At 43.1% G+C, this 24,243-nt stretch overlaps 1 protein-coding gene across 12 annotated transcripts in view; it reads left to right on the forward strand.

The window, feature by feature from the left end:
• The first annotated feature begins 8,696 nt into the window (after positions 1–8,696).
• MCTP1 (multiple C2 and transmembrane domain containing 1) overlaps positions 8,697–24,243 on the forward strand; it is a 506,871-nt gene continuing 491,324 nt past the window's right edge. For 2 of the 12 annotated variants that reach the window (XR_013445693.1, XM_078067054.1), the window contains exon 1: positions 8,699–9,985. Coding sequence is in view for 10 of the 12 variants with exons in the window: in XM_078067054.1 (XP_077923180.1) it covers positions 9,266–9,985 (720 nt within the window). In the remaining 2 variants the exon portion in view is untranslated. Of the gene's footprint in view, positions 9,986–16,832; positions 16,963–24,243 lie in introns of those variants that run through there. The other 10 variants (XM_078067050.1, XM_078067059.1, XM_036084473.2 and 7 more) reach the window with 7 other exon arrangements.

Below are 24,243 nucleotides of genomic sequence, written 5' to 3' on the forward strand. Positions count from 1 at the left end.
AGATCAGATTCTGAGAGCCACAGCTCTCAACCTTCCCACACCTTTGAAAATAATTATATTTATTAAATTTATATCAAAATCTTCTTACTTGAATGTGGTATCTATTTCCTGCTATAACCCTGAATGATGAACCTATCCTGTCTGGATACCAAAGGACAGTCCAAGGGGATGGAGGGAAGCCAGGGGACATGGGATAGGGATAGGGAAGGAGGGAGGAGTGGGGGGGAGAGAGAGAGAGAGAGAGAGAGAGAGAGAGAGAGAGAGAGAAGAGCAAGGTCTCTTTAGTCCCAGAGGACAGAGCTGTCGCAAACCCATTTAGGGTGCAGACGCACAAACAAAGGCTAGGTGGCGCTCTAGAGCTGGCAGGAGAAGGCCCTGACTTTCAGCTTTTCTGAGCCTAACTCATCTCTTATGTTATGGATGCCGAGTCAAGTGCCAATGGGCCTAGGTGGCCTCACAGTAGAAGCTTAGTATGAGTAATTGGGCCCAGGCTGGATAAGAGAAATGACAGATAGATGTCAGGGGCCCCAGTCAGTGGGAGCCAACGAAATGTTGAGTCATCTGGGAGCTTTTTTTGGGCTCTGATTAGGATGGGAAACACCGGGTCATATGAGTGCAGACTTGCTCATGAATGGTAGCAGGCAAAACAGGTGGACAAGGGACATCTCTCCCAGAGCAGAAGAGGCAGATGACATTGCCCTGGCTGTTTCCTGCTTTCATGAAGATGTGAAAGACACAGCCTTTCCCCAGTTACCCAGATACCTTCTTAGGGAGAGTAACGAGGGGAGAGAAGCCTACCTGAGAGACATTTTGTTCCAGGAAGACCATAGGCATTTCCTAAAGGGACTGTCTAAATGATTAAATCTTGGTGATTGTCAAAGTTGGGTTGGATATTTCATTCTTTTTTTCTCCATTAACTTCTGGTTGAGTGACATTACTCTAAAGGAAGACCATATTAGTTACAGAAAATATAAAGGAGCTATATTTTTCTCTCCATCTGCACAAAAGTTCGCCATACTGTGTTTTTTTTTTTATTCCAATACTCTCCTATTTGCAAAGTCAGACTCTCCCTACAGTCCCTAGCCCTCTTGGCATATATCCAATCTCATTAGTGCTCAGAGGTTTTATTTATAGATGACAGCCCCCATAAATGGTGCCTCCATTTTGTTTACTTATGGCAGCAATTTTTCTGCCTCAAATTCATTTCTTAACCCCAGGGCAGAGTTTCCAGGTGCTGCCTTCCAGCTTGAGCCAAGACTTTGCAGCACCAGACCTGATGTCTTTGGAGTTTAGGCTATGGTCTGATGCATCCCGACAGAGACAAACAATTCTTGATCTTGGAGTGGTTAAATTGTGCTTGGATCCAATCTGCTGAATCGTAGAACTGAATGAGAAATAGATCCACATACACTGGGAGTGGTGGGAGTAAGGATAGCCCAAACTTGGAAAGATGCTGTTATCTATAATTACCTCACTAATCTCAGCACTGACTTTATATGAGACCTGGGCCAAGTCCCCGTATACCTTGGTTTCTTAGGTGTTCTGTCAAAGGTGGAAAACAATACCTGTCCTACCTATGTAATTATATGGACAGAATTTCGAAGTTTAACTGTAATGGTGGCAGATGTCAAGATTAAAAACAAACCAGGGGGATGGACTTCCAGGCTACAAATCAGGGTCTGGGAAATCTATTTTAGCCAACGTAGTTTCATTCGAAGTAATTTTCTTCATAAAATGCATAATACTTGATTTTATTTTTCCAAGGATGATTGTACACATTTAGCTACTCCATCTTTCCTTCCTTTTCCTACTTCCCCTATGGGATTCAGACAGAAGTTCATCTCAGAATAAAACTCTACAAAACTTTTTTCTACCTAGTTCTTGCTCATGTATTCCCTAAACAGGCATTTTTAAGACAGAGCTTGCCAGAAAGGCAGCTCAATTTTTAGGCACTGGTTTGAAATCAATAATGTGTATTTTTTAAATAACCATTTTAGCTCAAGAAAAACATGTGAGTTAGGGGATTGGATTTGAAATAAATCCAAAACTGATTGCAACCTGGGAAAGCATGCTGTTAGGTGAAAATAAGGGAACAGCGTGATTCTCATTAGCAGAATGACCAGATTTGAAATAACACAGCAAAGAGGAAAGATCTACCCTGTTTAGCTGTCTCTCAGTGCTCTTACCATTAGTGAATATTGATGTGTCTCAATTCTTTGTAACACGGACCCAGTTCCTCTAATGCCCTAGTGTGAATGAGGCAACCTGGGAGATGTATTTTTTCTTCTGGTCTACAAATCTAGATAAATTAATTTCCTACTTAATAATAAACAGCTAACTACATAAAGACAGGAGCAGAGTTAAGGAAGGCCTCAGGGATTGACCGACTGTGTAGCACAATGACATCCAGAACTGAGGCTGTTTCTCTCTCCTCTGCCAGCGTCAGTGTCCGCTTCATCCTCAGATTCAGAAGGAGATGGGGGCAGCAGTTCCAGACGTCACACCAAACATCGAAACATGTAGATAAAGAAAAGAGATCATTTATTTTGTGCCCTTTCTTTATGAGTGCAGAAGCCCTCAAATGACTACTCCTCTGTGTCAGAGTCTGCTTGCTGTCCCCCAATATCTGCCTGCCTCTTCTTCCTCAATAATGAAACCCCAGATTTCTTAGCTGGACACATGACTGCCCAGAATAAAGAATTTATGGCCAGACGTGGCCATGTACCTGAGTTCTAATCCCTGGGATCTGAGAAGAGTTGGGAAGGAACTTTAAAGGTGGGGGCAGACTCTTCTTTACCCTTTTCTCCTTTGGCTGGAAGATGAATGTAATGAGTGCAGCTCACTGATGATGGTGAAGCGTGAGTGACTTTGAGAATGGTAGGTCTATGCGGTGGAGCAACAAGATAGGAGTGCCCCACTCAATCTGAGCGATGACCTTCCGAGTTCTTGAACATTTTTTTTCTTCGAACCTTTTACTTAAATTCCAGCTAGTTAACATACGAGCTGTATTATTAGTTTTGGGTCTAGAATTTAGTGACTCAACACGTCCATACAACAGCCGGTACAACCCTATTGTCAACTCTAGGAGGTAAATCATAGATGAAAACTCTGGTTCTCAAGGGGTCTCACTTTCAGGGGATAGATTGTAGGCTGGGGGATAAATTTTGTCTTTATAGGCCCCAGGTTCCCTGTAAGAGAATTGTACGGCCCAAAGGAATCTTGCTGGAGAACATTACTTTTATTCTCGTTGAATGGTCAAATCGGGGACCTCATTAGCTAAAGATTGAAATGTCCATCCCATGTGTTTTAGTTTGGGTTCCCCCAGAAGCCCACTTAGCAATAAGGACTCAAATACAAGCAGTTTCTTTTTGAGGTGCAGGGCGCAGTGTTAGGGAAGGAGGCATGTGAGACAGGAAGGGAAGGAAGCTTAGAAAGGGTGTGTTGTCAACCCAAATGGCACCAAGGGCACTGGAACTAGAAAGAAGATAGAATCCCTCCCTCTGAGTTATCCTACCTGATCCCCTCTCTGAGGGAGAGCAAAATATCTATACATCATCTCCTGGAACTCATTGGTTTAGGACACTTGGGGAAGGTGTAGTAGAGAGATCATATACCCACTGTGAAGTGCTGAGGCCTGAGGGATAGGAGTAGGGCCCTGGGAGCTTCTGTGATGTGGTATATATTCAAAGGGGGTTATTTGCATGCCCATCCAGTAATACCTGCCTTGCATATACCAGCAAAAGCAGGACATCAGACCAGGAATGAATAGATGGATTATATCCTACACTGGAGAACTGTTTCAGAAGCTTACATAATTTTTAAGCTGAAAGGGGCCTTGGAGGGAAACTAGTTCCATTTCTTCATTTTGCTAGTGAAAAACTGAGGCTCTAGGGGCTGCCTGTGGTTACAGAGCACTTAGGTGCAACACCAGGCAAATGCCCATGTCTTCTGACTTTGTGCAATGTAGAATTGGCCTTGAGAGGTGGGCGGCAGAAGGCTTTTCTCTCCCCAAATCGCCAGTTAACTCCTTCTCCTCTTCTTTTATAAGGACAATTGATTTAAAAAAAATATTATGCAAAGACAGCTTCAAACTCCCCCCTCCCCCATTCAAGCTACAGGACAGTCCTATGCCCTTCCAACATAGACATTCCAGAGCATGTCTTGGTCTAGGACCCTAGAATTTTTAACACTCTGGTTAAGAAGAAAATAGGAGGTGGCTTAGGTTAAACAAAGGGAACAGAAAGAGCTTCTCTGAAGTTATTTAAGCATTAAACTGCATTTGAGAACTGTTGAGAAAACTTGCAGGAAAGAAAAAGGCAAAAACTAGTTCACACCTGAGCAGGGGTTTATTCCATTGAACTGACCGTATAGTCAGCAGCAGTCTCAACATGTGGAACTGCGATGACAGGGTTCTTGCTTTTAAAAGGTTCACAATGCTTCTCTCCACACACGCAGGGTTTTTCCAGGTAAGTTGGAACAAGTCAGTCTGGTAGTTGTTCTTTTTTTTGATTACAAAGTGATGATAACATCTCTCTTGTAGACAGGCTTTACTCGTCAAAACCGCTGCCTCCATTGGCTTTTAATTGGAGCCTTGTGAGGTGGGTCAGGCCCATAGACATTCTTATCCCCATTTTAGAGACTGAGAGAGGAAATGAGGGCATGAAGGCATCTGGCCCTGGGCTGGGAGCTGGCGGGGACAGCAGCCAGAGCTCCATTGACAAGAGGGCTCCTTAAGGGCCATTTAGTTGGCCTTTAACTCAATTAGTCCCCCCAAGTGTTGTTTTTTATGCTTGCATTTATGTCCTTGATCTAATCAAGTGGAAATTGTGGTTCTGTCCAGGACAGTCTTGTTGTTCACCCAAGACAAGGACATGGATCCATGCATCTTTTTGAAGCCTCTTTCAATGATTTTATTCTCTATATCTATGCGTACATTTTAAAACTAAAGAAGGTTTGTGGCTTCGGAATCCCTAGACCTGGGATCTGCTAACTACTCAATGAGTGACCTTGCGAGATCATGTCACATGCCTCAGACTTGGTTCCCGCATCTATAAAATAGGGTTGCTGTGAGAATTACAGATAGTAAATGATGCAAACCATTTAGCACAATGCTTGAGTACTCCACATCTAGACTATGGCTAGTCCTGTTGCTTCTATCCTCCAAACATCGTGTATCTAGAATTTAACCACTCTCATCGCTCCTCAGCTAAAGCTCAAAGCCACCCTTGTCCCTCGGGTATTATAGTGAGTGACAGCGCCTATCTAAACTTTGTTTCTGGGGAGCCTGGTGGCTGAGTCAGTTAAGCATCTGCCTTTGGCTCAGGTCATGATCCCAGGGTCCTAGGATTGAGCCCTACGTCGGGCTCTCTGCTCAGCGGGAGCCTGCTTCTCCCTCTCCCTGCTGCATCCCCCTGCTAGTACTCTCTCTCTGTAAAATAAATAAATTAAATCTTTAAAAAAAAAAAAAAAAAAACTATTTCCACCCATTCCCTTCCTCCACTTTATTGTCAACAAAAAGACCAGAGTGAATCTTTTGAAATGCAAATTAATAATAAGGAAACTCTCCTCAAAGCCCCCTAGTGGCTTCCCATCCACCCAAATCCAATGTCCTCACTGTTGCCTACAGAATCCTACAGGACCTGGCCCTTAGCCATCTCTGCAATGTCTTTCCCTCCCCCTCTCCTCTTGCTTTCTCTGTTCCGGCTACTTTGTCTTCTTTGCCACATCTCAGTCTGAGCAAGTTCCTGCCTCAGCCTCTTCACATTTATTTATTTATTTATTTATTTTTAAAGATTTTTATTTATTTATTTGACAGAGACACAGCGAGAGAGGGAACACAAGCAGGAGTGGGGGAGGGAGAAGCAGGCTTCCGGCAGAGCAGGGAGCCTGATGGGGGGGGAAGGGGGACTTGATCCCAGGACCCTGGGCCCAAGGCAGATGCTGAACGACTGAGCCACCCACATGCCCCAGCCTCTTCACATTTAATGTTCCCTCTTCCTGGAAAAAAATTTCCTTCAGATTCACTGCCTGGTTCACTCCCTCACTTCCTTTGGGTTTGTGCTGAAATATTACCTTACGCATCCCCTTCCCAACCTCCTGTATATCAGTGTGTGATGCATCTATTAATTTCCTATTAATTCAAGCAACAGATGCTCTATCAGTATTTAAGATGGTTAGTAAATTATAATAAAAAGAACAGCTTACATGCCATGAATTTTGCTTTCCCTGGTGGGTGGCAATCTATCTTCTTGGTATACTCTGTCGCCTGCAATAGATCTTAGCTCAGATGATGCCTCCAGCAAGAAATCTTCCTTGATCAGGGCAGAAGTGATTCTTCACTTCTCAGTGATCAATTTGTACCATTCCCTTTTCCCTTGTGTTGTCGTTTTTATAAGTATCTTCTCTTAAATATAATAAGACATCGGACATATCATGTACAACTTTATATAATGCAATATTTGTAGGACAACCTCTCTTGTAATCCACTTTAGATATTTAGGAAAGGTTACATACGCAAGTTACATATACATACATATTCAAGTTGTATAAATGAATTCACATTGATGAGTAAGTGTTATTTGGGATGGGTCATAGAGCCCAGAACCCAAAATCTCAGAGTTAGTATTTTCAAGGCAAAATTAGGTGGAGGAGAAAAATGAAAATATTAAACTACAAAAGTCAATTAAATGTATAATAAAAAAAAGACTATATGAATATAAGGCTGAATTGTATGGAGCTATTTCCATGGGTCCACAGATCCATGCCATATAAATATGACAAACTGACATATTTATAAAGAGTTTTGGTAAGAAGTGGTGGTCATTTCTTCTTACTTCTTTACAGTAATTCTATGTTTCTTATTTTCTCTATGCTTCTGTTTACTATGTCTTAGAAATATTAGTAACAAAATAATTTTCCTGTGCCATAGAGAAGAAAGACTTGTATGTTGCAGTTCTTTTTGGACTATCATGGTAGTTCTATATTGATGTAATTTTTTGTGATCATGGTACTTTAAGTTTGATTGTCTTGTGTGGAAAAGCCTCAGGCACTGACCTAAGTCCTTTTTCACTTAATTCTTAAAACAGCCCTATGGGGCAGGTAGGTATTAGTTAATCACATCATGTTACTCTCATGTTTAAAAACCCTCTAATGGCTCCCCATTTCACTTACAGGAACCTCAAACTCTTACTGTGGTTATGGGACCCACCCGCCAGGACCCTGTCCATTTCTTCCACTCCGTCTCTTATCAACTCTTTCACCTTGCTTCACACTATATGGCCTGGTCTCCATCTGTCCTTGAACATGCCTAACCAAGCTGCTTCCTGACTTGCCCTGCTGTTCCTTCTGCCTGGAATGCTGTAATCAGATCTTTCAGTGACTATCTCTTTGTCCTCATTAAGTCTCACCTTAAATTTTAGTTTCTCATTAGACTTTTGTTTTAAGAAAAAATAGCAACCAAAAACCCTTTGTATGGGGTTGTCAGATTTAGCAAGTAAAAAATACAAAACCCAGTTAAACTTGAATATCAGATAAGCAACAAATGGCATTTTAGTGTGTGGTGTACAAATTCTGGACATACCTATACTCAAAGAGTATCTGCAATTTAAACTTAACTGGATGTCCTGCAATTTATCTGGTAACCCTACCTCCATAGCCACTCTGTTATGGTACCCTGTTTAATTTTCTTCATGGGACTTTTCTTTTTAGAAATTCTGTTTGCTGTTCGACTCTCCTACCGGAAGATGGGCTCCATGAGAGTTGAGGCCCTGTCTGCCCTGTTCACAGCTTCATCCTCACAGCCTCTCATATTGCCTGACACATAGTAGGTGCTCAATAAATATTTGTTAAGTATTTGTTATAAAGATTAAAAAAAAAAAAAAAAAAGACTAAAAAGCCAGGATGGTAAGATCTCGAGGGCATACTGTTAGCTAGAGGAGACTGGAATCAGACAGTATGGTGCCAAAGCCCAGGGAACTCTTCCATGTTTTCCGCATTTAATGGTGTGGAGGGCAGTGGAGGAGGGAAGGGACACGGTGTCACCTGCTTTTCAAGAAGCACTCTTAGTAGAATCAGAAGACTCTTGGATCAGTAGATTTAGGGAGAAGCAAGGTCTGAACGAGCAAAACAAACCCTTTTCCATTTGCCTTGCAACGAAGCAAAGGAAGTAAATGCACTTGGATTTAAACAAGATTCTCTGCGTTTGGAATGGTGTGAGAGGTAGTGGACATCCTCCACATCTTCGTCCACCATAAACTCCCTGCAACTTTAGGGCTGGCTAATTTACGGTCAGACTCCGGAAACCTCTAGACCTGGATCACAAAAGGAACTACCGGTGTACATGCAAATAAAGAGCAAGGAGGCTGGATGGGATGAAGTCAAGACAGAAGAAATCAAACTCTCTTGTTGGATCCAGGGCACGAAACGGGGCGGGAGCAGCAGTGTTCAGCCCCAGAATTCGGTCAGGTTCACCTTTCGGTATGGACGCTCTGTGCCCCACAGGACCCACCCAAGGCGCATAATCTTCTCTCTAGCTCACTTCATTGGACCAAGACACTAGCCGGCGCGCGCGTCCAGCCATCGGCCCAAAGAGAGCTACGTGGGGAGCTGTGGCCAGATCCTGGGGAGTAACCTGGCGCTGGTCCCTACCCATCTCCACCCGGCTCTCGCCTGCCCACCCTCCCACCCAGGAGCTGGAGGATGGTCCCGGAGTGCTCCCGCGGGGCTGCTGGTCGCGCCTGTCTTCAGCCCGATCCGCCCTGTTGTGTGAGTGGCGCGCGCGCCCAGTTGGGAGGCAGCCGCCCCCGCCGCTGACAGGTGCTGCCCTGAGGGCGCAGGGTGCGGTCCCTGGCGCAGCTGGACGCGCACGCTCGGGCGCTTGTAGCTTCTCCAGCCCAGAGCCCGCGAGGAGAGGGAGCCAGGGCGCGGCCTGGGGGACTCCAGGGGACTGGAGCTGCGGAGCTCGGAGCTAGAAACTTTGCGGGAGCGGCGGCCGGGATTCGGTGGCAGCGCCAGCCCACCCCGGCAGGTGCAGGAGGAAGAGGCGGCGCCGGAGTCCGGCGGCCGAAGAGCCTTGGAGGCGGCGGCGGCGGCGGCGGCTTTCCCCCGCGCTGTCCTGAAGCCGCCGGGCACTCCCGGCTTCTGCTGCTGCGTCCGTCGCCGCCGCCACCGCGGGGCTCCTGGAGGAGGTGCAGCCGGAGAGGGCGGAGGAGAAGAAGGAAGAGGAGGAGGTGGAGGAGGAGTGGAGAGGAGGAGCAGGGGGTGGAGGATGGAGCCCCGGACAGCCGCGGCGGGGTCGCCCGAGCCTGCGGCGGCGTCCTCCTCCTTCCAGGCCCGGCTCTGGAAGAACCTGCAGCTGGGGGTGGGCAAGAGCAAGGGCAGCGGGGGCGGGCGCACAGGGGGCCCAGAGCGCCGCACTGCGGACACCCCATCGCCCTCCCCGCCACTCCCGGGGGGCAGGCGGGACGCACCGGCCGGCGTGGGTGGCGCGGGCAGCAGGTGGAGCGGCTTCAAGAAGCGCAAGCAAGTGCTGGACCGCGTCTTCTCCTCCTCCCAGCCCAACCTGTGCTGCTCCTCGCCGGAGCCTCTCGAGCCCGGCGGCGCCGGCAGAACCGAGCAGGGGTCCACCCTGCGCCGCCGGATCCGTGAGCATTTGCTCCCCGCGGGAAAGGGGCCGGCGACGACCGCGGGAGCAGAGGGAGGGACGCCTCCTGGCGGACGCTCCCCGGACTCGGCTCCCTCTTCGTCCTCCGCCTCATCCTCCCTGTCCTCCTCGCCCCAGCCGCCCGCGAGGGGGGACCGCGCCCGAGATGAGGGTGCACGGCGTCGGGGCCCCGAGGCGCACTTGTGCCATCAAAAGAGTTCATCCCTGCCGGGCACTGCCTGCCTGGAGCAGCTTCTGGACCCGCCGCCGCCTCCCGCAGAGCCAGCTCAGAGCCCGGTGCAGCCGCGGACCCCGGAGAAGGGCGAGGAGCTCGGCAGCAGCCAGGTGAGCGACCGGTGCGCGCGGCGGGAGACTAGGTGCGCGGGACACGCCTCCGGCTTCGGGCAGTCGCTACCCGGGGAGACGCGGGGGAGTAGAGGTGCTACCAAGTAAATCAAATAGTGAAAAGAAAACAGTCCCGATCCTGCTCAGTAAAGATACAGTTCTGACTTGCACCCTGACGTTACTTTTGGTAGAATAACCCCTACTACCAGAAGCTCTTTGGGTAGCTCTATGCGTTGCCAATGAAAATGGAACTATTAATAGTAGCCAAATGAGAGAGGAATAAAGTTAGACATAAAATGGGTACTTTTTTGGGGGGGTCTCCTAGAAGGGCTGTCTTAGCTAAGTCTCACCTTCTCTAAAGAAAAACAAATCCAGCAACTTAAAGAAAAAAATTACAGCCATGTATGAGGGTGCGGAGGGGCCACCATTGGAAACAACTAGAAACAAATGGCTTGCGGGAAGGAACAGTAATGCGGGGAGGTGAATCGTTGGTAAACGTGAGGCCGTTTATTGGGGAAACCCTTAAAGCAGAAGTCGGCTTGTTTTCTCGCACTCCCTTCTTCAAAGTTCCGGCTGCAAGTCGATCGCTGCCCAACAAGTGGACTGCGTGAGCGTCTCAGCCGAGTTAGTCAGACTCGCTCCTATGGCCTTTTCCAAGTTTCAGTAGTCATCTGAAGCGGTTGCGTCTCAAGTATGCTGCTTTATGTACATCGTGTTGCCTCTTTGTTCAGGCAAGAGTTAAGTTTGGTCCGACAAGAGTCAAGTAAAAATGAACTTGTAGGATTCTTAAGGCGTTCCACTGAGCAGCTGCTTTTACTCCCTCGCTTTTGGAGAGGAGTTGCGCTCCTTTTGTTAATACTTAAAAATTGTGTTAATGCTAGCAAGCATTTTGAAAGTTCCAGTCTATCAGTGACCTCAAAGAACTCTTTTCCTCCAATACATCTTAGCTTATTTAAATTCTCATTATTTTGACTCTGATTAATTAATCTTTCATTAATTTAAAGGTTAATCTTTAATTAGATTAAAATTTGAGCTACAAAACCCTAAGGCCATGTTTTGAACAGCAAGATACAGGAATAGATGGGCTATCAATTGAAAATTTTTATAGTTTGTTAGCTAATTACTGTGGTTTCAGAAAACAAGCCAGAATACAGGTGGGTAACCTGATGTTATTGATGCTCTAGAAGACACCTGATGTTCTAGAAAAAGTTCCTATTCGGAGAAGAGTAGGTAGAGATAACATTGACAAAGAGTCTAAATAACTCTACTTTTCCTTTCATCTTGAAAGGTAACTGAATAGAACTCCTGTTTCTGGCTTCAAAAGTAAAAAGTGTTTTTTAAAAGGATGTTTTAAATTCAGTGTAGAGGAATGCTATATATTTTAATAGAATTTACTTTTGAATGTGTACATAAATCTAAGGTATAAGAACTTCAGAGTTGGGGTACTGTTTACATTTGTTTTTATTAACTTCTATGATCAGGAATAATACAACAACCAATAATTGAATTATTCTGACGGTAGATATATTACTTAACCCCCCAAATTCTTTGCAGTTCATCGAACCAAGATTCTCAAAGCAAAAGCAGAGAATTCTGAATTAATCTTTGTTAGTTTTTACCAAAAAGTTTTCTGACACTATCAAGCTTTAAAAAATACTGCCATGTAATTATGAATTTTGTATACCAAAGACCTCAGCCTGTTTTGGAGAGCACATTACACTAACATTGTGTGTGCCTTCACCATATGCCTTACAGCCTTACTGGATTAGAGCCTCCCAGCACCCCTACAGGACAGAAGTTCTTGTTGCCATTTTATGGATTAGGAGACTGATGCTCAAAGACATTAAATAACCTTTCTAGGGTCACATGGTTAATAAATGACCAAGGTTTTATACTAAAATTCCCCAGAGTCTTTTTACATTACTATAACCCTTTGACAACTTTTAGAGCTTGTGTGTTTCTGAGATGACTTCAGTCCTAAGATTAATGCTTGCAGGTTTACATACATTCTGGGGGGTTTCCCCCCTTCCTAGAATCAGTTCCATGATGTATTAGCTATATTAATTTGTTCTTTTCTCTGTGATACATTATTTCATAACTATGACATCACATTTACAAGTGACATTATTAATTATACCATCTAAAGAAGCTTTTCGTTATAAGGAACCAGCATTTCAACAAAGACATAAAAGGAATAACAAAGCTAAAACGCCTTTCAAAGAATAGGTGAAAGGTGGGGTGTAGGCAGAACAGTAGCCCCGAGGGGCTTGTTTGAGGCCACAAACAGTCCTAGGAAGAGGCACCATTGCTGGTTTCCTGCATCTGCTGCTCATGGAGTCTGTTCCTTGAGAAGTGGACAGCCTTCTGTTAGGAGTCACAAATCTGGCTTTCAGTAGCACTCTCTCGCCAGTGCAGAAGCAGGATTCCTTGGTCCTCCCATGGCCCCTCTGCCCAATTCCTAGAGCCTGGCTGGCTCACCTTGTGATGAAGAAGAGGAAGAAATAGAGTTGGAAGCTGGAAGTAGAAGAGGACTCCCTGAGGTGTCCAGGAGTAGGTTGAGCTTCATGCGCCCTTGCAAGCTTCCTGCATCACTCAGAGATCTTTCCTTGCTCCCCCAGGCCCTGGCCTCACAACATACTTGGGCTGGGGTAGGGAGAGTGTGGCATGTGCAGATCCCTGTGTTGTTCACCAAGCCAAATAGGTACACATGAAAGCAAAGGCAATAAGAGCACTGAATACATCTCCAGATTGCCTAGATAAAAAGAACTTTTTTTCAAAGAAGAAAGAAAATTCATTGCAAAAATAACGCAAATGTCTCAGTTTTTCTCTGCTTGATCCTGGCATTAGCCCTGTTCCCCAACACCTCCCTACCTCTCCATTTCCCCCCTGCAGCTCAGCATGAGGCCACAACAACATATGTGCATAAACTCTGACTCGGGGTGGAGGTGTTAAGCAAAAGCAAAAGCAAGAAAACAAAACAAAACAAAAAATAAAAAAACAACTACATCAGTTTGAACTGCTGGGGGAAAGAGATTTGGAAATCACTGAACTACAATGATTAACTCTGAGCAAACCATGCTGCCTCCCATCTCCCTCTTGCTACTCTGTGGTCTTCAGCCCGATATACCTCTGAAAGGCACTTTAACAGAGTTAATAATGCCTTGTTGTTAGGGCATGTCCATTATTCAAAATGTTCTGCTTTGAGAAAAAGGAAAAAAAAAAAACATTTCTTCCCACTGATTCTAGTTCACGTGCTTGGCCATATTGTCATACCAGATGCATTTCATTTTCTGCAACACAGTTGGGAAAGATGCTTTCTGAATTTGTGTGCATATCAAAAATATGCCAATTTTATGTATTCTGTCTTGATGAGTTACTAAAATTATATTTTGCTAGAATCAGGAAGCCAGTATTTTAAGATAAAGAGTGAAGAATGAATGTGTCCCATTTTTTTAGGGCTTTAACAAAAATGTGAAGTTTATGAATGTTAAACTTTTATTGTTTTTTCTTTTAAATTCATGTTGTTAAAATTGCTTCCATAGAGAAGCAAAAAAATTTTTGTAAAAAAAGTGGCTACATTATTCAGGGTATGATAGAAATGTTTCAAAACATAGTAAGAGGAATATTCATTCATTGGGATAAAATTCCTAAGATACATCTGTAAGCTCCAACAAAAAGCAGAAAAATATTTTCTAAGATGAAGTCTATACATGAAGTGCAGCTTGGTTCATTAATTATCTGACCTTTTAGAGAAAGCTTATGTTTTCAAAAATGACTTAAAAATGTGATTTGGGTTAATTTTTGCTATTTCCCAGGTGTCTTTAATATTACTTGAAAGGACATAACTTAATCTTGGGGAAGACACAAATGTAAAGAAATGTAATTCCTAATGTGAATGACTTAAAATCACCAAAAAACGAATACTCTCAAAAACAAGCCCTAAAAGCAATGTTAATAACTTTTTCCAAGCTTTTTCAAAGTGAGAGAGGAAGGATGAGATCTTAGGACATTTTGGAACAGGGCATGAAGTTTGATGTGTGATAGCATTCTAAAAAATACTGGGATCATCAGCTTATTGCAGAGGAAGAGAGTAAACAGTGACAGGCTTACTTTGGAGTGGAATTATTTTCCTATGACTTTTATGTTCTATCCTGTGTATCTGGAAGATTTGAGTACAGCTATGCATCTTGGGTATATGGAAATGTTATCAAGTAAATATTATGGGAGCTCAATAAACCCTAGCAATTGCTAGTGCATTATAGTATAACTGTATTAAAGTTTTGCCACCGCCAAAATTACAAATAAGCGCGTAGCTGAAAAAAAATTAATGGGAACTTTGCTGGTCCTCCTCATTTAAGATGTAAATTATTTTACTTGCATGGGTGGCAAAAGTAGCCTCAGATTAACCAAGGTGGTACTGGTGACATCATAATTTCACAGAGTAATGAAAAAACCTTGTATTACTTTTGGCAGGTGTGTGCACATTATTCTGGAAAAGTGAAATAAATACTTAGAGAAAATAGGATTAATAGATTCATAAAGATAATAGGATAAGCACTCTCCCTTTTTTCTTTTGCCCCGTCATTTGGAAATAAGGGATGATTTCACAAAATTAAAGGTTAATAATATATCTTTTGTAACTCAGAAACATAGTGTGGTTTCTTGGCTCGTGACGGTTATCAAAATGTTGGTCAACTCTAGATGGACGAAGAGTAAATAGTCTGATAATTTTGTAAGCATTGACAAAATGTGCATATTCTGAAGTTAGGTCGTGTATTTTCTTGTTAATTCATACCATTTGCAGTGTCATAGTCCTATGTTTTAGACAAACAGAAATGACGTTTTTGAATTCTGAAACGTTTTGGTTTTGGCTTCTTTTTTTTTTTTTTTTCCTGGAAAACTCACTAAACATGATATATTTCCTTGCCTCAATAAGCCAAGAGTCCTAAATAAAACCTGCTCTTGGTAACTGAGGCTTATTGTTTGAAAACTGGCTTTTTTGTTTGTTTAATGTGAGTGAAGTAAATATTGTGCTAGAACTTGCTTTAGATAAACTTGTTTGTTTTTCATAAAATTATGGTATGGTATCTATAGAGGACAAGTTTATCTTTCTATAAAGTTAATTATTGAAAGGTGTGAGGCACCCTTCCTCATGTCATTTTTTTCTGTTGCCAAATAATCTCTACTGTTTTTATTGGTGATTTTTGATTTGTTGGAACTGTCGACAATCACACTTTCTTTTTCCCTGCAAGATTAGCTTTATGTGCCATTTTGCTTTCTTTGTCACTGTCAACCATTTCTTCCAACTAACATTGCTTTTTATAAATCAGATGTGGAAAGTGATGACTATCCCTCAACAACTGAAGATTTTATGCAAATAGTTTCCCCCTCCAATGTAGACCAGTTTCTTACATGAGAATTTTTTTTTCCAGCGGAATATCAGGCCATGATTTTCCTCATGTCTCCAGATATTTGTCTTTAACATCAATCTGAATGCAAGCAACACAAAAAAACCCTGTATTTTCAATACAATGAGATTTAAAAGTCCTGCATACTGTCTTCTTGAGAGAACAATAGTCCTGTGAAGTCTTTTGAGATATTTTATACCAGCCTGATTTCTCATACTTTTGGGAAAAATTATAACACATGATAGACAAATGGACCTCTGGATGTGTTGGGATCAATGCGTCTTCCTAAACTCACAGGTTTTATCAGTGAGGCCCCGTCAGTATGAGCAACTCACCCTATTTTGCTTAAGCCTGGCTCTCTTCACCAGCACTGCTAGAGTAGAATTTGGCAAGCCTTAGTACAATCGACCTGTCTAATCAGCATTGTAGAGGGAAGACTACTCACTAAGTGGTTGCTGAGTGAATGAAGGGATGAATGGAAGGGCTAGAGCTATTCAGAAGTTCTCTGGAAACGTTTCAAAAGCACTTTTAGTTATATAATGATGTTCCTGCCTTCTTGTTTCCAAGTCCTTTTAAGTCTGGTAGATGTATCTGACCTTCTCCTCTTCCCTAGCTGGTGGCTTGGCTTTTCTCAGCCCGTACTTTAGTTCTTGTTCGTGCCGGCGGGTGCGAAGGGAGGACATGACACCTACTAACTGGCCACCATATTGTATTCACGTGGAGGATGGAGGAGTGATTTCTACTTCTGAGGTCTCTGGCTCAGGGATGCATTTCTTGGTGCCAATCTCTGACTCTGGGTACCCTCTTTTGGCACCCAAGTCTCCTTTTCTGACCCCTGATGTTGCACCCCCACATCTGGATTCCAACACCTTGCTGACATAGTCTTACTCACTTATGATCTCTAAGTCTTGATCTCTGCTTGGATCTTAGTTCAAGCTAATGTCCTGCCTGCATCACTGTCACTTCTCCTCAAACCCATCCCCTTAAACCAGATTAAAATCCCAGCCTCGACCCAGAATCCTGTCCTCACTAGCCTGGTCCACTCTGTTGCCTCTTGAATGCCAAGCGTGTGAACTCTGGGTCAGACATTTGGTCAATTGCTTTTCACAGTGACCACATGTCTAATGCTGAGCCTATTTAGGAAGCGCTAAAGCCTCCCTCCAGAAAATCTGCATTGCCAGTTAATTACGTTTGCCTATAAAGGATGTCTTTATACCTGGAGTGCTAGACTACAGCTGGTCTTCTTGGGGAGCACTGTTCATTGTCTCTGTGATCCTGCTTCCTTCCATCCTAATTTGAAGTCCTCACCATGTCTCGTCTTTAACGTAATCACCCTTTTCGTCAGTCCTGCCTGCTTTCCTCTTTCCCCTTAAAATTCTCTCTCCCTCTCTCTACTTGCAAGATCGTTTTCATAGTGAATCATTAAGCATCTGGAGCTGTGCTGTCTCAGATGGAGCCACTAGCCACACTTGGCTCTTGAACGCTGGAAATACAGCACATTGGAATTGAGATGTGCTGTAAGTGTTCGAGGCACACTGGATTGTGAAGGCTTAGCACAAAGAAAAGAAGGTAAAATATCTCATTATCATCTCATTATCAATTTTGTATGGTGCTTGTACATTAAAATAATATTTTGGGTATGTTGGATTAAATGGAATATATTATTAAAGTTCCTTTCCATTTTTTAAAAAAATATGACTACCTGAATATTTAAAATTATGTACGTGGCTCACATTTTTATTTCTAGCGGACCGCACTGATCTAGGACAGGGATTCAAACTTCACTGCGCACAGGGACCATCCAAGAAAAGAAAATGAGCAGAGAGGGTTTGATGGGGTTCGTGGTGAACGAGGGAGCTCTTGCCCCATTGAAGGGGCAGCTGCTCTTCAGCTTCAACGGGTTATTGTCATATCGTGAAAGAGGCATTGTTGCCAGAATTTCTGGATTCTTTAATACAAGCCAGATACCTGGATTTTCATGTGAAATCTCCAGGTTCTTGAACTTTTGGCAAATTATTTGAAAAAAAATTTTTAAACTATAGTCCAAATAAAATATATCTCTGGGCTGAGTTTAGCTATCAGTTTGAACTTCTGGCTCAGAGAGCTCAGGTCTGATTTCTCCTTTCCTCTCCCAGTGCCAGGCATATGTTATCTGGGACATAGGAGGTGTCAATGCATTTTACAAAATAATGGAATCAGGAGTGGTGGAATTGAAGCCAGAATGCAGTGGGCTGAGGGGTGTGAGAAAGAGGAGCCAGGGACAGCGAAAGAAGCCAAGCAGTTTGGCTCTTTAGGGGATAAAAGAAAGTGGTAGTAGGAAGGCAGGAACCATGTTGGGATGGGCTCTTCGGAAGATTTTTGGTTTTTTAATGGGTATCACCTGAGTGGGTTAATAAGTAGGAGCCTATGGAGAGGGAGAGGTTGACATTTAAGGAGAACAGGGGGATAAAGGAAGGGGTGAGCTAACTCAGGGCATGGGTCAGAGTGGGCCCCAGAGTCTAGGGGAGGTGGTAGCCTCAGCCGGAAGAAGGGTTCCTCTTCCATTGCAAACGGAAGGAGACACTGTGGGCATGGATGCAGGTAAGCAGCAGGTTTGGTGTCAGCAATTTAGGGGTGTTCCCACCTGATGGCTTCTGCCTTGTTTTGGAGTGTGGTTAGGATTTGGCCACAGGGAGATGGTGGTGGTGGCAGGGCAGGGCAGGGCAGGGGGTGGTTACTGCCACAGCCACGGATGTGAATAAGTGTGCTGTATATTCAAAACATGGGAGTCAGTGATGGGACTGAGGCCTGCGGTTCAGGAAGGAGGGTATGGGAAGTAGAGGTGGAGATGAAGCTGTGGCCCGACTGGGGGGCCGAGCAGTGCATCCAGGGCAGCTGTAGGGAACCTTGGAGGCATCTGAGCAGGAGACACAGAGTCAAGTGAGCATCGGAAGGAGAAGTTAGCAGCAGAGACCACAAGAGTCCTAGCGGGAGCCTGAAGCTGGGCAGTCACCTGACCTTGGGGATGGGAAGAGAGGAGATTTGAAAGACCAGGTATTTGGCTGAACCTTCAAGGAAAGGGAGAGTGGAAGGAAGCAATCACACCACGTTTTCCCCTTTACTTATGTCTTTGGTTTTTCTTGGTTATGTTAAAAAAATGCTTTTATTGAAAAGTCTTTTTTCTGGGGAAGGTTGAGTTTTGAATTTGCATTTATGGTGGAGGGTGCCAGGCTCCTGAGCACCAGATTGTCACCTATTTACCGCAATAGCTCATATTCTTTATAGTTATTTTGAATTCTTCCTGAATGAAATAGTTTTCCTTTTCTCTGCAGCGTTAGACACTGAAAATAGTGTTGGTGGGGTAAGAGAAAGGGTAAAACAGGTTTAACATGTTTGTTAAAATCAGGTAAAACAAGAAAACCTCCCACATGACTCGGTTTCATAGATTCTTATGGACCTGATTGATGTCAGAGTGGCTAAATATTTGGAGAAATAGTTAAAATGAAAAGTTTTAGAATCCATGGGCTCTGTTGGAAATTTTCATTCTTGAGGCATTTTGTGCCTCAAACATATTAAAATATGCTTTCTTTCTCAGACGAAAGATTGATCTGTGCATGGCAAATGATCAATTTCTGAAAATTGCAAATAGATATCTTCTCAAAATAGAAACCATATTCTATCTAGACCCATAAGCCATATTTGACTCCTGTTCTTTTATTGAAATGTAAAATAGCTTTTCATAACAGAAAAATTCAGCATTTCTATAGTTGCTTTTAAATAGTATTTTCACCACACCAAATTAGAAGTCTGAGTGTTTTCCTAAAGTATCTTTTGAGATTGGAATAGATTTTGGAGAGAGGATCTCTGTCACTACAGAGCTGTTGCCAAGCCTCATGCTCCCTAGAGGTGGTAAACCCTGACTCAGCATGCCCCCCCCCACCCCCGCACCTTCCCCATCTCCTTTCTTTATTTCCCTCTGCCTTTTTTTTTTAAAGATTTTATTTATTTATTTGACAGAGAGACAGCGAGAGAGGGAACACAAGCAGGGGGAGTGGGAGAGGGAGAAGCAGGCTTCCTGCGGAGCAGGGAGCCCGATGCGGGGCTCGATCCCAGGACCCTGGGACCATGACCTGAGCCGAAGGCAGATGCTTAACGACTGAGCCACCCAGGTGCCCCTTCCCTCTGCTTTTAAAGAGAACCTGGAGCTGAGGGACAGGGATGGAGTCAGCTGTGATTGTGACTGGCCTTGCATATATGCCAATTCAACTCTGTAGTTTCAAGTGAAAAAACCATTTACCTAACCATTTTGGTTGTCACCCCTCAATCCTTTCCTGCTCCCTTTGTCCCCCTAGACAGCATTCATTTACTCTAGACCCAGCTGGGGCTTTTGTGACTCTCTGGCCTGCTCTGTGGGGATCAGCTGAGTGGGGCCGGGGACCAGGCAGAGAGTCTTCTCCTTTTCCAGTTTCCCAGGCCCCATGCCCTCTGCCTCTTTTCAAGGAAGATGCAGCTTTGTTAAGTGATCTTATATTTATTCCTCTCTGCCTGACATTTTCACTTTCCTTGACTTGAACTTTTTTTCTCCCTGGGTATATGCCAGAATAGGAGGAAGAACTATATGGAACTTACTAGGAAGGGATTTTTGTGTATTTTGGATTATCAACCATGGTTAGGCTGTTTACCTCTCGCAGGACTTCCCCGGTGGGGTATTACGTGGGTCTTGGCTCTTCATTCCCTGCCCTGCTGCTCCCTGCCTTTCAGCTGTTTTACTTTTCTTTCTTTCTGGGAACATGGGCAGGGAAAATAAAAAAGGAAAGTCAGGCACTTTTTCATTAGAAGTTTTTATAATTTTTCTTATAGTGAGGTTTAAATAATTAGCTCCTATGATGTTTTGACATTTTGCACTGCTTTGACATTTGCTGTACACACACCCACACAGTTACGTCTTCACCAGGTATGTTGTATATACATACCTAGTCTTTCACACACATGCTCTTTTCCCCTGGGGCCAAAGATGACCACAACGCCGATATTCTTCTACTTCTTTATTTTATTTTATTTTATTATTTTTATTTTTATTTTTATTTTCAGTAGGCTCCATGTCCAACAAGGGGCTTGAACCTGACGACCCTGAGATTAAGAGTCATATGCTCTACCGACTGAGCCAGCCACGCACCCCAATATTCTTCCACTTCTAAATTTAATGTGACAGTACTACATTTCAATGATAACTTTGTCTTTACAACTGGTTTAAGTCTATGTAGTCTGAGTAGTTGTATAATAACCAGCTCAGCCAAAGAGAGAGAAGAAAAAAACCAATCAGCAATTTTCATGGTTTACTGTGGGGTGTGTTCTGCAAAGGGAATGAGTAATCTTATTTTGAATTTGAACTAATGTATAAGGAATGCCTTTTCTTCAGCAGAATGATTATTCTTTCCTAAGTAGCAATCTTATTTATAGCCACCATGGAAAAGAATCATTCCCTTAAGCTTTTGAAACCTAGAAGTCGCAATAACCAGTATCTACCGTTAGTATTTTCAAGCTGGGCCTGGCATTAGCCTCACAAAGACATCCTTAGAGCTAAAACTAGGGAGGTGTTTTGGCGAGCTTCATTATTGATATAGTTCATGTTTTAATTAGAGAAAAAGTGATACCTTTAGGATTGTAAAGATGTATTCTCATCTGAGGATATTCCTGATACTCATGAGGAAGCTCATTTTGTGAAATCACCTCAAAAGACAAGTCAGAGAATAACTGAGTTAGGCCTTTGTTTTTGTTGGCTGCTTAAAAAGTGTTCTGTTTTCTGTTAATATTGCCACCGATTCTCATTGACTGTTTTTGAAAATATGTTCTTATGCCATTTTGTTACTTTTTTCATCCTCTTAATTTTATCTGGATAGCATCCCGAGTGGTGTATTTATTTGTGTCCATTTCGTATTTTAAAATCTATTCTTTTCTTTTAGGCATATAAATCCAATGTGAGTTTTCAGTAGCTACACAAATTTTGTTTGTAAAATGGTGCTAGAAATTGGTCATGGAAGCTAGTTTTGCTTAAGTGCCCATGAACTGCTTTCTAGTGGTAAGGCTTGGCTTTATGACCCTGCATTTGAATTAACTTTTGTAAAATCGCAGTACATGTTCCAGCTTCTGAAGTTAGGTCACATGAGGGAGGACATGCTGAGTGTGGTCCTCCCCCACCCACCTGCGCTGGGCTCTCTTTGTAATTGTATCCTCTCACCTCTGACCTTTGGCCCACCAACCACAGGGCCTCTCACCTTGGTGCCATTTTAAAATGACACTTTATACCTGCTCTTAAAAATCACTAAACCTACAGAGTATTTATTATGTATTGGCACTATTCTAGGTGCTTTATATATATTAGCTCATTTATCTACTACAATACTTTCTGAAGTAGCTTTATTACCTTTTGCATTCTCCAGATGAGGAAACTGAGTTATAGGAGATTAAGGGACTGCTCCAAAGTCACACATCAGTATAATTTGGATTCTGCAAAGGAAGGCTGTCTGAAGTAGGTTGTGCCCAAGGAGCCCAGCCTAGGGAAATGGAACTCCAGGGGGAAGTTTGGATGAAGTTTTAAAGCCTTGTCTTTGTCCCCATCTCAGTAGTAACATTACATCTCTTCGGCCATTTCCTTCCTGTCTTTCTTATCTGAAGGTTATCTCTTAACAAGTACGTTTATTAAAGACAGACTTAATGTAACAGAAGATTTTGGTGTCAGGCATAATCCTAGCTCTCCCACTTACTTCTTTTTTTTTTTTTTAATTTTTTTATTGTTATGTTAATCCCCATACATTACATCATTAGTTTTAGATATAGTGTTCCATGATTCATTGTTTGTGCATAACACCCAGTGCTCCATGCAGAACGTGCCCTCCTCAATACCCATCACCAGGCTAACCCATCCTCCCACCCCCCTCCCCTCTAGAACCCTCAGTTTGTTTTTCAGAGTCCATCGTCTCTCATGGTTCTTCTCCCGCTCCGATTTCCCCCCCTTCATTCTTCCCCTCCTGCTACATTCTTCTTCTTCTTTTTTTCTTTCTTAACATATATTGCATTATTTGTTTCAGAGGTACAGATCTGAGATTCAACAGTCTTGCACAATTCACAGTGCTTACCAGAACACATACCCTCCCCAGTGTCCATCAGCCAGTCACCCCATCCCTCCCACCCCACCCCCCACTCCAGCAACCCTCAGTTTGTTTCCTGAGATTAAGAATTCCTCATATCAGTGAGGTCATATGATACATGTCTTTCTCTGTTTGACTTATTTCGCTCAGCATAATACCCTCCAGTTCCATCCACGTCGTTGCAAATGGCAAGATCTCATTCCTTTTGATGGCTGCATAATATTCCATTGTATATATATACCACATCTTCTTTATCCATTCATCTGTTGATGGACATCTTGGCTCTTCCCACTTACTTCTTACTCTTAAGTCCTCTTAGCTCTCTTTGACTGCTAGATAAAGATATTGCTAGCAACTTTTGAACGTCCGTCTTACTTTAAAAAAAATTCTTCCTCATCAGGTAACCCTGCTAGATCATCACCACTATTTCTGTTATTGATATTGTTATTAGGAATGCTTTGTAAGTTATGAGACCCTTATAATTATGTATTATCTATATTTTACAGCCTCCCCGGCTTCTCTCATTAAGGCTTTCTTATCCTGTGAAAGGCATGAAAGTAGAGAAAGGCTATGAAATGAAGTAGATTTATTTGCTAGGCATTGTTTACATGGTATCTCAAATAGTTGTTATAGATTATGTGTATTATCTCACTCAAAACCTCACAGCGGTTTTTACAGAGAGGAATTATCAGTGCATTTTATATATGGTAGATGATTAGAGAGGCCAGTTTGTATGCAGTCCAAGTTCTGTCCATAGCTAGTAAGTGGAAGAGCATGGGTAGCAGACATCTGATTTCTGCCAGGCCATAGTTTCCGGAAACCCCCCGCTCTACTGGTTAGCGAGGCCACATCCGTGCACCAGTGCCGGGTACATGACTGGTACCCAAACCACTGATTCGTGGTTGATTCTGACATTCCTTTAACACCAGTCTTACCAAAGGGCCTGAGTCTTAACTTTGTTTTGGAGAGACAACTGGAAGAATGTGCCATTATTGGTTGGAGGAAAGTATCCAGAAAGAGTGAGTGTGAATGGGTTAGTTTGTCTATTTTCACACTCAGTTCTGAGAGCTCATAAGTGAACATTTTTCAGATCATTCTTGTTGTGAGTTCCATACATGTATCTGGACTTCCAATCATGTTGTTAAATGCCTGTGAAGAATAAAGCTATGCATCCTGCAGTTAGTCTATGTGTTAGGATCTCTGGGCAGGAAAACAGCTTGTTGTCTAAGCAACTAGTTGTCCGTGACTATGCCTGGTTAGGGTATATTCCTTTAGCAAGAAAAAGGCGAGATATATCTTCTGAATTTGGTAAGACTTCTAATGTTTCTTGGTAATAATAATAATAGCACTAATGTCTTAGTCGTGAGTGCTTTGCAGGCATTACTTCTTCTAGGCTTTGAGACAACTCTAGAAGAGGACAGAATTCCTAGCCTCATTTTATAGATAAATCAGTGGAGGCTCAGAAAGGGTGAGGAAATTGCTCGGGTCACATAGCTGGTAAGTGGTGGAGCTGGGATTTTTGTGCCTGAGTAAGTTAAGTGGTTGGCTCCGAAACTCATGAGTCTAAATGCCATGATGCATGGCTTTCCTCCACACTGAAGTTGCTACATCTGCTCACGAGCGCTGGCTTTTCTAGATATCTTGGAATGGTGAAAAGATTTGGTTAAATGTTTTCTATGATGAACCAGCCCCAGATGTATATATGTAGCTGGAAGATCTCCTT

Source organism: Halichoerus grypus, chromosome 2 (genome assembly GCF_964656455.1).
Source record: "Halichoerus grypus chromosome 2, mHalGry1.hap1.1, whole genome shotgun sequence".
In the NCBI taxonomy this organism is placed as follows: domain Eukaryota; kingdom Metazoa; phylum Chordata; class Mammalia; order Carnivora; family Phocidae; genus Halichoerus; species Halichoerus grypus.